Source organism: Coniophora puteana (assembly GCF_000271625.1).
Source record: "Coniophora puteana RWD-64-598 SS2 unplaced genomic scaffold CONPUscaffold_16, whole genome shotgun sequence".
NCBI classification, from domain to species: Eukaryota; Fungi; Basidiomycota; class Agaricomycetes; order Boletales; family Coniophoraceae; genus Coniophora; species Coniophora puteana.
This window is the reverse complement of record NW_006913068.1, coordinates 285977-303340: the sequence shown is the minus strand read 5'-3', so window position 1 is coordinate 303340 and position 17364 is coordinate 285977. Positions and strand designations below refer to the sequence as shown.

Below are 17364 nucleotides of genomic sequence, written 5' to 3'. Positions count from 1 at the left end.
CGCGAGCTCTACATGGAAGGTTGATGATCATCCATATTCATAGCCCTGCCGCGTGTAGGCGATACTCAACATCTGGAGGGACGCACAATCGTACGGTTTCAGGCGAGGTCTTGAGTGGGCGGTTGACGTTGAGGGACCAGCGCGCAGGTTAGAGACCCGAAAGGTACTTGGTTCGTCGTCTCGATCTCAGGGTCTGTGGGCGCCTCGTCTTTCGGTAAGCTAAGTTTGGCGTGGCTGAACCTGTAAACAGCCGTGATTCGACGAGATAAGAGAACGCCGCTGTTTTCAAGCAGCGTGTTTCCTAGGTTAGGGGACCTTCGATTTCCATTGAACGATGCACAGCATGGGCCCTAGGATAGGGACCCTCGAAAGTTCGATTAGGTTCTACAGCACCCGTGCTTGGGCGCTTGAGAGCTCGTCGCTGTACGAGACTTCGCGCAGTCCTTCCCTCCCCCCTTCACAGAGCTTCGGACTCGACGCTATACTAGCCGACTACACACTCTTCTACCACGATGGATAGAAGAGAAAGACTCAACAAGTTTTTCAATCAGACGGTATTCGGGAAAGCTAAAGTGACCCCTAACACCTCTCGCCAGTTTCTCGAGGCCGTCTGCGCCCAACCCGACCCCGCCGTATGCCTCGGTAAACTCGTTTCCAACCCCCTGGCACTCGAAAACATGAAAGCCTCCATGTCCTTCAACGTTACCCATCAGTTTCTCAACGAATCCGGAGCGGCCCTGCTTACGTACCTTTTTGGTGACCCCGCGCTGAAGCAGCTCAGTGGGGGCGACGTCCTCAACAAGGTCGTCAGCAAACTTCTCGAAAGCCCGCTCTTCTGGTCTTCCCTCGCTCACTCGTTCAAGCTTGGGCTCCTTGCAGAGAACGCTGAGATCGGGTTCGCTCAGCTGCTTCTCCACCTGATAACCACATCGGGTGACCAGGCAGCGAGCTATCGCGATCTAGCCAAGGAGCCCGATATCCTCGGGCGGCTCAGCGCGTCAACCGTGCAGGACGTCAAGTTTATCTCCCACAAAATCCGCCATATCCTCTCCACGTACGACACAGACGTACCGGAGGACTACGAAGAGGGACCGGGTGGTCGGCACGACAACGACTTCGCAGACTTCCGCAAGATAACCATCCTCCCTACCCCGCAGGAGATCGCGTGTCAGAAGGACCCCTTCCTCCGCAGGAGCGCAGAGCTCGAGATCCCAGAAACCGTCTCCACCCGACTCGCGAACTACATCGATAACCAGTTCCGGCTCAATCGCGAGGATCTTATCTATGACGTGCGCGAAGAACTAAGTATAGCTACAGGGGTCAAACAGCGCAAGCGCCGTGCGTTCACCACTTCAGCTCATCTGATCGACGTCTTCACCGGCGACCCTCTCCGGCGGCTCCGCTGGGCAATTGTGCTCAAAGCCGATCATGACTTCCAGCAGTTCCATAAGGTCCCCGACAAAGACCGTCGTAGCTTCCTCAAAGATGATCACGTCGGCAGCAAGATCCTTCGCCACCAGTCGCTCGCGTGCATTATCGTTGGCGGACAGCTTGTCTCGCTCGCGACTGTCCATCGCGACGAGGAGCGTCTCGCTAAGAAGCCGCCCGAAATCACACTCCAGCTCGAGGGAGAGGCCACAATCGTGCAGACGCTCATCAGCCTCCGGCTCGCCGAGAGCGTTCAAATCCTCTCCGTCGACACCGCCTTCTTCGCTTCCGAGCCTATTCTGAAGGCGCTGCAGCGCATACAGGAGGTTCCCCTCTCGGAGGAGCTCGTTTTCTGGAAGGACGACGACCCTATGGTGAGCCCGGCCGTGTACGCGGAGCGGATCGCAGATGCGGTGGAAGTGAATCCATCCCAGGACTTGAGGCGTCTCCTGCAAACGCCGAAGTCCATTCAACTGGATACGGCTCAGGCGGCTTCTTTGGTCGCTGGTCTTACCCAGCGTGTCGCGCTCATACAGGGTCCGCCAGGTACGTTGATCCGCGTATCGAGGATTACGGTTGGTGACTGACATCGTGCACCTACAGGGACCGGAAAGTCGTTCATCGGGGCGCTGCTTGCCAAAATCATTCACGACACCACGACTCAGACGATTCTTGTTGTCTGCTACACCAACCACGCGCTAGACCAGTTTTTGCAGGACCTCATCGATATCGGCATCCCCTCGGAGAGCATGGTCCGCCTCGGCGGGCGTGTTTCGGACCAAAATCTCCAACACCTTACACTCTTTTCTCAAAAGCGTGTCACCGCCAAGCGCACGCGGGCTGATTGGACCATCATCAATGAGCTGAAGATGCAGTCGGAGGATTTGTGCGGCGAACTCGAGCGCAAATTCCACCAGTTCCAGAGCGTCAATCCCGGTTATCAGGAGATTCTCATGCACATCGAATTCGACTACCCCGAGTACTTTGCCGCATTTGAGGTGCCGGCTTCGAACGACGGTATGACCCGCGTCGGGAAGAAAGGACGCGTGATGGATTCCACGTACCTGATCAACCAGTGGACGCGTGGCTGGGATGCCGGTGTCCTCAAAGATGCGCCGCACGTTCGCGAAGCTGCAGAGATCTGGTCGCTTCCGCTCCAGCTGCGTCGCCAGTGCATCGAGAAGTGGAGGACAGAGATCCTCCACGACTCTGTCTCTGGGATCGCATCGAACGGGAAAGACTACGATAAGTGTATTGCAGAGCTTGCCCGAAAGAACAGCGACGGCGATATTGCGACGCTCCGTAGCAAGAGAATCATCGGATGCACTACGACGGGTGCGGCGAAGTTCTCGGAGGACCTTCGGGCTGTCTGCCCGGATGTCTTACTTGTCGAGGAGGCCGGCGAGATCTTGGAAAGCCACATCCTTGCAGCGCTCGGTTCGACGACCAAGCACCTTATCCTGATTGGCGATCATAAGTAAGCACATTACCAACCACGGTTCGTATTTATAGCTGATGATCGGTCAAATTTCAGACAACTTCGGCCGAAAGTGAACAATTACCGTCTAACCGTCGAGAAGGATGAGGGCTACGATCTGAACCGCTCACTCTTCGAGCGCCTCGTTCTCAAGGGTTTCCCGCATCACACTCTCACGGCGCAGCACCGCATGCGCCCCGAGGTCTCTGATCTTGTCCGCCAGCTCACCTATCCGGAGCTTACTGACGCGCCTGGTACTCAAAACCGCGCTCATGTGCGCGGCGTCCAGAGCAACGTTGTTTTCATCAACCACGACAAGCACGAGGATGACTTTCGCGAAGCTGTCGACCGGAGAGACCTATCGTCTACGTCATCAAAGCAGAACACGCACGAAGTGGGGATGGTCCTCAAAATTGTCAAGTATCTGGCGCAGCAGGGGTACGGCACGGACAAGATGGTTGTGCTCACGCCTTACCTTGGTCAGCTTCACAAGCTTCGTGCGGTGCTCAAGTCGGAGACCGATCCGGTCTTGAATGACCTGGATTCGTACGACCTCGTCAAAGCTGGTCTATTATCTCCTTCCGCAGCAAAGCTGAGCAACAAGCAACTTCGCCTCGCCACTATTGGTACGCTGCTCGTACAAAACCCGTTGTATTCGCTCACGTTACCTATACAGATAACTATCAGGGAGAAGAGAGTTCGCTTGTCATAATCAGCCTAACGCGGAGCAACGCCGAAAACGACATCGGGTTCATGATCTCGCCTGAACGTCTTAACGTGCTACTTTCTCGAGCGAGGGACGGGCTATTCATCATCGGAAATGCCAACACCTTCATGCATTCTCGAAAGGGAGGGGAACTTTGGACGAGGCTGGTCACGATATTGACGACCCGAGGTTTTATCTACGACGGCTTCCCTGTCAAGTGCGAGCAGCACCCTGGCCGTCAACGAATACTAGCCGGACCGCTGGACTTCGAGCGGCATTGTCCCGATGGAGGGTGCACGGAGGATTGGTATGGTGCAATCTCATGATGACGATCCCGTTGCTCATCTACCTCCTCAGCGGCACTATGCTCAATTGTGGACTCCATCTCTGTCCCTCGAAGTGCCACCAGCTGTCGGACCACTCGAAGATGGCTTGCAGTCACCTTGTCTACACCAAATGTGCCGCCACTCGGCACACGCTCCAGTGGAAGTGCAGCGAGGGCCAGCCACCGAGCTGTCGTCGATGCGACAAAGACAAGGAACGTGCCGAGGCGCAGACGCGGGAGGACTACGAGCGCCAGCAAAAGCACGACGCAGAGCAGCAGAGACATGACAAGGAACTCGCTGAGATCGAGCGTCAGATCAAGGCGGAGCAGGAGGCGCAGCGCGAGGCTTTGGAGGCGGAAAAACGGGAGTGGGCGCTTAAGCAGAAGAAGAAAGATCTGGAGGATATGCGCGCCAGCCTCAAGCACCGGCAGGCTCACCTTTCATCTCAACTGGATTCGATAAGACCCTCTTCGACTGCGCCTTCAGCCACTCCGCATACGTCTGCTCCTCAAGTGCCTTCTCAGACTCCCTCGAGCTCCGGTTTGCCCGGCTCTAGTAATGTCTCTGAGGAGGCTGCTCCGTCTACCACCACCAGCGATTCGTTGAAGGCTGCACGCTCTCCTTCTCGCGAAGAATGGCAGCGCCGCAAAGACATGGACGGTGCCAGCAACGACGCCATCGACAGCATTATGGAGATGACGGGCCTTGAAGGCATAAAGGCGCAGATTCTCCGGATATTGGACAAGATCGACGTGATGAAGCGCCAGGGAACCGACGCAACAAAGGAGCGTCTGAACTTGGTCCTCCTTGGGAATCCAGGAACGGGTACGTTTCCGCACACGGTGGCACCGTTATATAGGCGCTGATGGTATCGCCACAGGCAAAACAACAGTAGCGCGTCTATATGCGAAGTTCTTGCAGTCGATCCAGGTTCTTCCTGGTCGAGAGTTCACCGAGACGACGGGATCACGGCTCGCCAACGATGGCGTTCCTGGCGCCAAGAAAATGCTTGAGGACATCGTCAAAGCGGGAGGAGGTGCTGTGTTCATCGATGAGGCCTATCAGCTCGCCGGGGAGCACAATTTCGGGGGCTCGCAGGTTCTAGACTTTCTCCTCGCCGAGATGGAGAACCAAGTCGGTACCATCGTCTTCATCCTCGCCGGCTACAACAAGCAGATGGAGAAGTTCTTCGAGCACAACCCTGGTCTCCCCAGTCGCGTTCCCTACCAGCTACATTTCGCGGATTACGAGGACGGCGAGCTCCTCGCCATGTTCGGCGACCTTGTAGAGAAGAAGTACAAGAGACGAATGAAGATAGAGGGCGGACTTCATGGGTTATACGCACGGGTCACGATTCGGCGACTCGGCCGAGGGCGCGGACGTGAGGGCTTCGGTAACGCTCGTGCGCTGCAAAACATGTTCTCGAAGATATGCGAGTTCCAAGCGGAACGGCTTAGCCAAGAACGACGCGAGGGCAAACTTCCTGACGACTTCCTCATGGTCAAGGAAGATCTCATCGGTCCCGAGCCTTCCAAAGCGATTGTTCAGAGCAAACCTTGGAAGAAGTTACAGGACATGATTGGTCTGCAGTCCGTCAAGGCCTCCGTGAAGAGCCTCCTCGATATGATTACGACGAACTACTACCGAGAGCTTAACGAGAAGGAGCCACTCCAGCTCTCGCTCAATCGCGTTTTCATCGGCTCGCCAGGCACGGGCAAAACGACTGTTGCCAACCTCTACGGTCAAATACTATCCCAGCTCCGATTGCTGAGCAATGGTGAAGGTAACCTACTGCTCTATTTTTTCTTCGACATCGTGCTCAACCGTAGTTTGTAGTTGTCGTCAAGAATCCTGCCGATTTTATCGGCTCGGCGCTCGGCCAGTCGGAGAAAAACACCAAAGCCATACTTGCCTCCACCGTTGGCAAAGTCCTTGTCATCGATGAGGTATTTATGCGACGTGTCGTCCTTAACTGCAGCAGCTGATATATTGTGATCTAACAGGCGTATATGCTATACGGAGGGAAGTCATCTGGCGTCAGCGACCCGTACAAGACATCCGTCATCGATACTATCGTCGCGGAAGTCCAAAATGTCCCTGGAGAGGATCGATGCGTACTCTTACTCGGATATAAGGATCAAATTATCGAGATGTTTCAGGTAACTAGCTTTGCTTCAAGCTTCTGTCCGTTTTTTGACATCTTGAAAACAGAATGTCAACCCGGGGCTGTCTCGAAGGTTCGACGTTGAGAACGCCTTCAACTTCGAGAACTTCGACGATGCACAACTACGTAAAATCCTCGAACTAAAACTGAAGAACCAAGATCTTGACGCGATAGAAAAGGCAAAGGATGCAGCTATATCCCTTCTCAGCCGTGCTCGCAATCGGCCGAACTTCGGCAATGCTGGCGAGGTCGAAAACATCCTCGGAAAGGCAAAGGAGCGTTATCAGAAGCGCTTTCAGTCCCCCGCTGCCGACGTCGTTTTTGAGCCTCAGGATTTCGATCCCGGGTTTGACCGCGACGAGCACGCTTCCGACAATCTCGCGAAGCTGTTCGAGGATGTCATTGGCTGCGAGGAGATCGTCGAGAAGCTGGGCAATTACCAGCGGATTGCGAAGAGGATGAAAGACAAAGGGATTGACATGCGCAAGAATATTCCGACTAACTTTGTCTTCAAAGGGCCTCCAGGTACGCGTATAATTTTCTTTATCAATCACAGCAAGTGCTAACGTAAATCCTTCAAGGCACCGGCAAGACAACGACCGCTCGTAAGATCGGTCAGGTCTACTACGACATGGGCTTCCTCTCATCCACCGAGCTAGTCGAGTGCTCTGCTTCCGACCTCGTGGGCCAGTACGTTGGACAAACCGGCCCCAAGACTCGCGGCGTGTTCGAGAAGGCGCTCGGGAAAGTCCTTTTCATTGACGAGGCTTATCGCCTGGCCGAGGGCCACTTCGCGAAGGAAGCGATGGACGAGCTTGTTGGCATTCTCACACAGGAGTCCTTTGCCGGCAAGCTAGTCGTAGTCCTTGCGGGCTACGACGCCGAGATCAACGGACTGCTTAGCGTCAACCCCGGGCTTTCGAGCCGTTTCCCTGATCAAATCGTGTTCAAGAACATGACCACCGCCCAGTGCCTCTCCTTGCTACTCCAGGACTTACAAAAGGCGAAGATTGAAGTTCCTGACCTAGACGATCCCGAGTCACACGTATACGCAGAGATGGAGCGCGTTCTCCAGACACTATCTGAGCTACCGTCGTGGGGGAATGCGCGGGACGTGAAGACGCTTGCGAAGAAGATGATCCAGCGAGCTTACATCAGCGGCTCATCTGTCGACGACAATGCCGGCGTAGACTTCGTCCTTCCTGAAGAGGAAGCGCTCCCCATCGTGAGGGAGATGTTAAGCGAGCAGGTCGATCGTGTTAGAAACCTGAGGCAGCCACCCCCAGTCTCGTCGATGCTGCCTCCGCCAGTGCAGGTCGGCTCTCCTCAGCCTCCCTCTCTTGCCCCTCCGAAGACGCAGACAACGACAACCATCAAGAAAGCGCCTCCCAAACCGAAGCAGCAAAAGAAACAAGAGCCCAAGGAGCCTGAAACCGAGCAGCGCGATCCCGGCGTCCCGGACGCAATCTGGAAACAGCTTCAGCTCGACAAAGAACGCATCGCAGAGGCTCAAAAGCGCGCGGCTGAAGATATCCAGAAGACGCAAAACCAGTACCGCGAGACCGACGCGCGCATCCAGAAGCTCACAGTGGAGATGTCTCGTCTCGCCAAGATTCAAGCGAAGAACAAGGCGGAGGATGACGACCGTAAGCGTAGGTTGGAGGAGGCGCGTATAAAAGAGTTGGAGGCGAGAGCAGAGAAGGATAGAATCGCCGCTGAGATTAAGAAGAGAATGGACGAGGAGGCACGAGAGCGCAAGCGGGAGGCTCAGGCACAGGCAAAGCTGCGTCAGATGGGGGTTTGCGTTGCTGGCTTCCAGTGGATCAAACAGGCACAGGGATACAGATGTGCTGGCGGGAGCCACTACATTTCCAACGAGCAACTCGGGATGTGATTAGTGAGATAACAGACATATGATCTTGTTGAATTCCGTGGCCATAGAACGAGTTGAAGGCAGCGACGTAAGGAGCGCTTGGGCGCTGTATTCGCGCCTGGTTGACTATATATTACATGTAATACGGAGACAGAGTTACTAATCAAAGGGTCACTAAACGCAAAGCTAATAGTGGATACTACGCACCTGTTGTTCTATATGTCCCAATCCAACAGGTAGTACTGCCTGCTTGAAGCGTCGAGGCGGCGAATAGGGCTAGGCTGGGCTAGACTCTAGGTGAGTTCGTACCCATGAACAGGGGTGGCCAACAACAGACAACGATGCCTTGCTTTATGTGGCCCGGGAGCGGGCGATCACGACGAGAGCGCTCTGTATTGATAGCTCATACAGAGCTTGCTTTATGATGGGAAATAGAGTATGCGCAGGTTGAACGTTCAGCTCTCGTTGCTAATAGCTATCGACCTTACGCGTTTGATCGGTCCTACGCAATGAACCTCCGAATCTATATTATCAAGGAGGGACTTACACGCACCATCCTTCTCGATTTTCAACCTTGCTTCCCGTCGCTTCCCGTCGCTTCGTTACCCTCTCTTCCTTTGGCACCTCAGTACTCAGTGGGTGACTTACGAGTGTGAGGTGCTCCGCGCTTTACGAGTAGGTCGGTGATTGGGACACGAAGCTGGAAACTGTTGTATGTGGGATGTAGGCGACGAGCTTAGACAACGCCTTGAGTGCAGCAAGTGATGAAGGTGACGCTCTTAAGCTTGGTATCACTGGCGCCGGAAGGCATGCACAAGTTGACCAAAGCTAGTGCGGAAGACCGGGCCGAGAGCTGTATTGGATAATAACGCAGCTGGATCTGATGCCGAGGAGCTCGAGAGCAAGAACAAGTGTAGACGTGCAATACGTGTAACCCGACACGCACCTATATCATGATATCAGACGGCATACGGACTAAAGCTGAAAGACGAGCACTGTTGGGTATGATACAGAGAGAGTTCCAAAGTAGTGACTTGCCCACTCATCGTTTGTTGCTCGGCATCCCTTGAATTTCTGTAGCCTCCCAATCAAGTGCACGTATACCGCACAACGGCATGATTTCGCATTCCCGCGGATTCTTCTCTAATTTACGTGTGTCCGGAGCGGCTATTTAGGATTCCTGTACGGAACTGACAAATGCATTTTTTTCCTGATGGGCGCTAATGAACTCCACCCACCACGACTTTAGCGCAAGGTCTGTCCTCAATAAGCTTCATGGCAGTGTGTCCCGTAAAGATTTAGCTATACGAAGTTGCCATGAAGGAACGTGGTTGAGGAGTTGCTTTGCTTTCAGAACAGCATAGGTGCACATCACTGGTCCAGGACCCAAACCCTTAGCCAGATTTCGTGTCGAAAAGCAACACTTCATAAGTAACACAGCCGCGGTGAGGAGCTTACTCGTTCACTGAGGTCTTAATGCCTTTCCAAAGGAGCAGGTGTGGCTCTCGCCCGTGTAGACACGGCCCCTTTGGATCTTATGATAATTCACCTTCCTGTGAGGCCGCAGATACCCTCCAGATCCGCCGATCACGATCTCATGAATGCGTGCTCTTTATTTAGCGCGTCGTGCAGCGAGAGCTGCTATCATCTAGCTATCATCTTCCAAGGCATCTAATCTCAGCACGCAACTCGAGCAGCTTCTTCAGAGATTATTCACTAACTCTTGCAGACCTAGACGACGTGGATGAGGCAAAATATCAACTACAGGGCAAGGATCCCTTGTGTAAAGAGATAGATTGGCGCCCATATGCTCCCGGCGCTAGAAGTTAATATGAAGTGAAAACGGAATGAAGACATCCTGTGAGCATAATTTTGGCCGTTGGAGAATGGATGCAGCATGTTTAGCCTCCTTCTCGATCGATAAACGGCTAACAGCCACATCGCGAGGATTTAATCATGCACCGCCTGCTCTACAATGATAGCTCGCACAAACGGCTCTTCCTCTCTTTAAAGATCGTGCAGGCTCCATCGATATCGATTAGCTTCGGGTCTTCAGTAAATCTGCCGAGGTCCTGATCTAAGATCCGGTACTGCACAGGACTTTGCGCCCATATTTGAATCCAGCTCCATCGTCCCCGTCCTAGGCCTCAACCAAAATCCTCACTCCTCTCCTCGCTCATGGAGAACCGCGACAAGCTCTTCTATGCCGTGTTGGCGGGAAAAGAGAGGATAACCATAAACAACTCCCGCCAATATCTCGAAGCAATATGCACCCAACCCGACCCAGTCGTGTGCGCCAACAAACTCGTTTCCAGTGCCCACGCTCTCGATCATATTCAGTCCGCTTTCAGCTTCGATTCTTCCCTCCAATTTCTTAACGGCCCTGCCACTGCTTTTCTCGAGTATCTTTTTCAGAATCCCACGCTGAAGCTTATCGGAGGCGGAGACGTTCTGAGTACAATCGTTGACAGGATCGTCGACCCTCCGAGCTTCTGGTTCTCGCTCGGACAAGCGCTTGAAGAAAGGACCCTTTCAAACTCAGCTGAGATTGGGTTCGCCCAGCTGTTGCTTCATTTAGTTGCCATGTCCAATGAACAAGCAGAAAACCACCGCCGCTGGTCAAGAGACACCAACGTCGTCGAACGTCTTTCCAATTCCAGTGTTGCGACCGTCAAGTCTATTGCTCAGAGGATTCAGGAAGTGTTGATGGCATACAGCGTGGGCACGCACTCAGCTAACAAGCCAGTTCCTGGTGACAGGCACGACAACGACTTCGCCGACTTTCGTCGGATATCCATCATTCCTACGTTACAAGAAGTCCAATGTACACAGGCGCCGTTTCTCCCCCATCACGCAGATCTAGATAATACGGAGGCTTGGTCAACCGCGCACACACGTCACCTTGAAACACTTTTTCGCCTCAACAGGGAGAACCTCATCCATCAGATGTGCGAACGCGCCAGCGACCGGCGTTCCATAGTCACTTCCGGTCAGCTTGTAGGTGCATTCACAGGTAGCCCCGACCGTCGATCACGTTGGGCGCTTGTGTTTCAGTGCAAGTAAGAGTATTCATAACCTCACACGTATATATATGCTGATATGTATTTCCAAGTTCTCTCAAAGAAGCCGATATTGGGAACAGTATTGTAAAACACCAATCCCTCGCTCGCATCGTGTCCGACGGGCGTCTCATATCTCTGGCGGAGGTCCATCGCGACGAGGAGCTTCTCGCACGAACCCCGCCAGAGGTCGTCCTCCGACTTGTGGACAACTCTTCAGTCGAGAAAACCCTTGTCGCTCTTCGCTCTGCTCGCTCCGTCGACATCTTCTTTTGCGATACTCCTTTTTTTGCCTTCGAGCCAGTTTTGAAGGCGCTACAAGGTATGCAGCAGGTTCCACTTTCGGAGGAGCTTCTATTCTGGAGGAAATACGATTCCGTCGGTATGCCTAGCATGTACGCGTGGTGGATTGCCGATAGGATTAACGCAGACTCGGGTCAAGACTTGAAGCACCTTCTAAATATACCATTTTCTCTCCGGTTGGACCGGGATCAAGCAGTAGCATTAGTGACCTGTCTCACGCGGAGAGTCGCGCTCGTCCACGGTCCCCCAGGTACGAGCCGCGTTCATCACTTCCGCCATCATGTCTGTAACTCGATATCATTTCACGGCAGGTACAGGAAAGTCGCTTGTGTGCCGTCTAGTTGCAAAAATAATCCATGAGCACACGCCTCAAAAGATACTTGTCCTTTGCAATACCGACCAAGCTTTACACCAGACTTTGCAAGGCTTTCTTAAAATCGGGATCTCTTCTGAACAGATTGTGCGCCTCAGTGAGCCCATCGAGAGTCAGAACCCCGGTCTATATTCGCAGGATTACGAGAGGGAGCATCTCAAAAATGCATGCTGGAATACGGCTGGCGAGCTCAAGAGGAAATCCGACGAGCAGGCTCACGATCTCGAACAAAGATTCTGCCGTTTTCTCGCGCTTGCCAGTGACGCAGGTTCCTGCGAACTGATCGCGGAGACGCTAGAGGAAGAAGCCGCTAGATTGAGATTGGATGGACTAGCCTACGACGAATGGCTAGTCCAGATGGATCGAATGAACAACTTCTGCGATAATATGATGTTGAGTAGGAAGCGCATCATCGGATGTACCATAGCTGGAGCTGCCAAGTTTTCCGAGAATCTTCTCACGGTATCTCCAGATGTGCTACTCGTTGAGGGTGCAGGTGAAATACTGGAAGGAGATGTTCTCGCAGCGCTCGGCTCTACAGCCCGCCATCTTATTCTTATTGGCGACTATAAGTAAGTCTAACAATCAACGCAAACCTTCACGTGCGCTAGAGGTTAACTTTTACCCAGGCAACCTCGTCCAAACGTGAACAACCCCATTTTAAAGGTAGAGAGCGGTGCAGGGTATGACCTCGATTGCACTCTCTTCGAGCGACTTATACGCAAGGGTCTTCCTTGTCAATCGCTTCAAACCCAGTACCGGATGAATCGTGATATTGCTTGCCTTGTCCGCGAGCTTACCTACCCCGAAATCGACAATGCACCAGAGACACAGGCTCGACACAACGTGACCGGCATTCAGCAGAACATTATATTCATCAATTGCGCCAAGTTCAAAAGTTCCTCTAACGATGACAGCGAGATCATGTCTTCGCTTGCGTCGGTAGATTACACTTACGAGGTCAAGATGATCATCAAGATCGTCAAGTATATGGCGCAGCAGGGACATGGTACTGACGACATGGTACTGCTCACGGTATACCCTGGACAGCTCCGTACGATTCGTGAGGCACTTCAGGCGGAGACTGATCCAGTCCTAAACGATCTGGACTCACATGATCTCGTTAGAGCGGGACTACGGAGCGTCTCCGCTGCGAGACTAAATAAGAAACCTCTACGAACTGCCACGATTGGTATGTACAAACTAAACTCGGAGGCCAATAAATTCTCAGACTTTTTATCAGGTGGATTCAATGGTGAAGAGAGTAAGATAGTCATTGCCAGTTTATCGGGATGCAGCTTCGAAAGTGAAGTTGAACCCACCCCAGGATACCTGAACGTCTTACTATCACGAGCCAAAGACGGACTTATCTTCTTAGGTGACGCCGAAACACTTATGCGCTCTAAAAAAGAAGGAGTGCTCTGGGCTAGATTCGTCAGCTCGCTGCAGAACAAAGGATATATTTACGACGGATTCCCCGTTGAATGCGAGGAACATATGAGGCATTGCCGAGTATTAGTTACACCATCTGACTTTGACATTCACTGTCCCGAAGGTGGTTGTGCCGAGCCGTGGTACGTCTCAGGTCCTATATGTTACCTGCGTTGCTGATTTATTTAACATCTCAGCGACGAGGAACTTGAATGCGATCACCCTTGCCCTCTAAGGTGTCATCACTTGGTTGATCACTCGAAAATGCCCTGCAGTCGCTTAATGGACGGTCGGTGCTCCGCTGATCGTCACATTCTCCATTGGGTATGTAGCGAAGGAAAGTCTCCAATATGTCGTTGGTGCGATGCAGAAAAGGAACACAATAGGGCCCAGGCCGAAGAAAACTACGAACGTCAAAAGCATCGCGACACTGAGAAAGAGAAGTCCGACGCGGAGCTTGCCGATATGGAACGTCAGCTCAGAATCATGAGGGAGGCGCAACGTGACAAGCTAGAATCCCAGCAGAGACGTTCGGCAATAGATGAGCGGAAAAGAGACATTCAAGAAACTATCGCTGCCATGCATCGAAATGCGCCCATTGCCGCCGTCGACCGAAGTCTAGTACCACAGTTCCAAGCTAGACCTCAACTCTCACAGACACCGTCGGCTTCATCACACCACAGTGTACATCCAGCGTCTGGAACGTCTTTAGTAGATATCCCTCAAGATGACGCTTCATCACACACTGGAAATGGAATGTTGAAACCGGCGTTATCCGCTGCACGACAAGAGTGGCAACGTCGTAAAGACTTAGAAGGACTCGGCAACAATGCTATCGACGAACTTATGGAGATGACGGGGCTTGAAGAAGTCAAATGGCAGTTTCTTAGGATTATGGACAAGATAAATGTCATGAAGCGTCAAAAGGTGGACACAGGAAAAGAGCGTCTTAATCTGGTTCTTCTCGGTAATCCAGGGACAGGTAAGTTTATGATTGTCCCGATGTTCAACACGGTACTAAATAGAATGATGAAGGCAAAACATCTGTAGCTCGCCTGTACGCGAAATTTTTGGCGTCCATGGAGATCCTTCCTGGTGAGGGGTTTGTTGAGACGACTGGATCACGTCTCGCCAACGGCGGTGTATCTGGTGCCAAGTCAATGATTGAAGATCTTATCGAAGAAGAGGAGGGGGGTGCGATATTTGTTGACGAAGCCTACCAACTCGCGAGCGAGCACAACTTCCAAGGAGCGCAAGTTCTTGACTTCCTTCTTGCGGAGATCGAGAACAAAGTGGGGACAATCGTGTTCATTCTAGCCGGATACAACAAACCAATGGAGAGGTTCTTCGAGCACAACCCAGGACTCCCAAGTCGTTTTCCGTACCGGATCCAGTTTGTCGACTACACCGACAGTGAGCTCCTTGCCATGTTCGGCGACCTGGTCGAGAAAAAGTACAAGGGCCAAATGTTTATCGAAGATGGGCTGCATGGTCTATATGTTCGCATTGCAATCCGACGGCTTGGTCGAGGTCGTGGGCGCGAGGGATTCGGCAACGCTCGCGCTCTACAAAACATGTTCTCGAGGATGGGCGAATTTCAAGCTCAGCGGATCAGTAAAGAACGACGCGAAGGTTGCTGGCCCAACGACTTTTGGATGACTAAAGAGGACTTGATTGGCCCAGAGCCATCAAGGGCAATCGTCGAGAGCGAAGCGTGGAAGAAGCTCCAGGCCATGACAGGACTACAGTCCGTCAAAGACTCTGTGAAGAGCCTGCTCGATCTCATCACGGCCAACTATTTACGGGAGCTCAGTGAGAAAGAACCGCTACACATTTCTCTCAATCGCGTCTTTGTCGGATCTCCTGGGACAGGCAAAACCACGGTAGCCGTTCTGTACGGTCAGATTCTGGCTCAGCTTCGACTTCTGAGCAATGGAGAAGGCAAGTAGTTCGCTCACCTTTCTTAGTGAATCAGTGCTTCATTTTTATTTTACTAGTGATTGTCAAGAATCCTGCTGACTTCGTGGGCTCCGCTCTCGGTCATTCTGAGAACAATACCAAAGCAATCCTTAGAGCGACGGTTGGCAAGGTTCTTGTCATAGACGAGGTATGTCCGCTGTAATTCATTTCCTCGCTCGATGTTTAGGCTTCTGTTGTTCCATAGGCGTACATGCTGTACGGTGGGGGGAGTAGCTCGAGCGGAGGGGACTCGTACAAAACGGCCGTTATTGACACCATTGTCGCCGAAGTTCAAAGTGTACCTGGGGAGGACCGATGTGTCCTCTTACTTGGCTATAAAGACCAGATTGTCGAGATGTTTCAGGTAAGATTATCTTACACTTGATGCATTACCAAGAATCTTGAAATTCTTGCGTATGGTAGAACGTCAATCCCGGATTATCAAGAAGGTTCGACATTGAGAATGCATTCGTTTTTGAAGACTTCGATGACGCGCAGCTGCGCGAAATCCTTGAGATGAAGCTGAGGAGTCACGATCTCGGCGCTACCGAGAAAGCAAAGGACGTGGCCATCAATCTGCTCAGCCGTGCCCGAAACCGGCTTCATTTTGGCAACGCTGGCGAAGTCGAAAACATCCTGGGAAAGGCAAAAGAGCGATACCAAAAGCGTATACCCTACCTGGCCGCTGACGTGGCCTTTGAGCCACTCGACTTCGACCCTGACTTCAACCGAGACGAACACGCGACAGAAAAGCTGGCGAAACTATTTGAAGACGTGGTTGGCTGCGAGGAAGTCGTCAAGAAGTTAGGTGGCTACCAGCGAATTGCAAAGAGAATGAAGGAGAACGGGAGGGATATGCGAAAAAGCATCCCAACGAACTTCGTTTTCAAAGGTCCTCCAGGTATGAGTGTTTACTGTCAAATCGGTTAGTTGCAACCGCTGATAATCACGACACTCTAGGCACTGGCAAGACAACCACAGCCCGCAAGATGGGGCAGGTCTATTATGACATGGGCTTCCTCTCCTCGTCGGACGTGATTGAATGTTCTGCCTCTGACCTCATTGGAGAGTACGTAGGCAGGACAGGTCCCAAAACTCGAGGCGTCTTCGAGAAGGCACTTGGAAAGGTGCTCTTCATTGACGAGGCCTATCGTTTGGTGGAAGGCTCCTACGCCAAAGAAGCCATAGACGAGATGGTCGCTCTATTGACGAAGGAGACTTTCGCTGGAAAGCTGATCGTCATTCTTGCTGGATACGACGCGGAGATCAACAAACTGCTTCAGACCAACCCTGGCTTGTCGAGTCGCTTCCCCAAGCAAATCACTTTCCACACCATGACACCCGCACAATGCATCTCCTTGCTCATCCAGGAGCTGCGGAACGAGAAGGTAGATGTGCCTAGTTTGTGCGACCCGATGTCGACCATACATGTCATGGTGGAAAGAGCACTTCGTACGATGACATCTTGGCCATCATGGGGGAATGCGCGGGATGTAAAAACCCTTGCCCGACAGATAATCAATCGCGCTTGGGAATGTGGCTCTCCTGACCAAGGCAATGAGGACGTAGAGCTTACGCTCTCGATGAACGAAGTACTCGACATCATAACGACGAGGATAAAAGAGCAGGCCGATCGTGTCCGAAACGTAGCAGGGTCTTTCTCTGGCCCGGGCTCGTCTGGACCATCTGGTCCTCCGATGCAGACCGCCTATGCACCACTGCCATCTCGTACCCTTCCGTTGGCTCAAACTACGACTGCGGAGACGCAGCGTCAGGAGCCGAACCAACGACAGAACCCAGGACCACCGCCAAACGCTCCTCAAGATCAGGGCGAGCAACGCGATGACGGCGTATCGGATGCAGACTGGAAGCAGCTTCAGCGCGACAAAGCCATGGCTTCTCAGAGGCTGCAGGATGAAAAAGAACGCATGAAGGAGGCGCAGGTGCAAGCGAAGCTGGAGGAAATGGGTGTTTGCCAGATGGGATACAGGTGGATCAAGCAGACACACGGATATAGGTGTGCCGGTGGGACCCACTTCGTCGCTAATGACAAGCTCGGTTTGTGATTGTATGGGTTATACAGCAAAGAGGAAGACCGGGGAGCTAGGACATCAGACGACGGAGGCATGGAATGAGAGCGGAATTTTGAGGTAGCACAGCCACACAAATGCGGGACGCTTCTGCCCGGATAATATCGCGCGTCGATCATTGAATCAGTATCTAACAAAATTGTAACTACTCTTGATCAGTCTTATTCTGTTCCTG

The 17364-nt window shown here is 52.6% G+C and overlaps 2 protein-coding genes across 2 annotated transcripts; both read left to right on the top strand.

Annotated features, from left to right (window-relative positions):
• Positions 1-451: 451 nt before the first annotated feature.
• On the top strand, positions 452-8155 carry CONPUDRAFT_85291 (P-loop containing nucleoside triphosphate hydrolase protein). Its single transcript, XM_007776016.1, has 10 exons — positions 452-1974; positions 2032-2905; positions 2963-3531; positions 3582-3918; positions 3969-4762; positions 4818-5720; positions 5774-5883; positions 5941-6096; positions 6149-6626; positions 6683-8155. The coding sequence occupies exons 1-10, from the start codon at positions 513-515 to the stop codon at positions 7993-7995; spliced, it is 6996 nt and encodes a 2331-aa protein (XP_007774206.1). The 5' UTR covers positions 452-512; the 3' UTR covers positions 7996-8155.
• A 1997-nt stretch (positions 8156-10152) lies between these two features.
• CONPUDRAFT_77169 (uncharacterized protein) lies at positions 10153-17234 on the top strand (the record flags this gene model as incomplete). The annotated part of the gene is made up of 14 exons (XM_007776015.1): positions 10153-10963; positions 10988-11033; positions 11087-11586; positions 11648-12281; positions 12339-12901; positions 12953-13283; positions 13473-14122; positions 14191-15039; positions 15138-15247; positions 15305-15463; positions 15497-15548; positions 15581-16000; positions 16060-17116; positions 17183-17234. 14 exons carry the CDS (start codon positions 10153-10155, stop codon positions 17232-17234), a joined length of 6234 nt encoding a protein of 2077 aa, XP_007774205.1.
• Between the last annotated feature and the right edge of the window lie 130 nt (positions 17235-17364).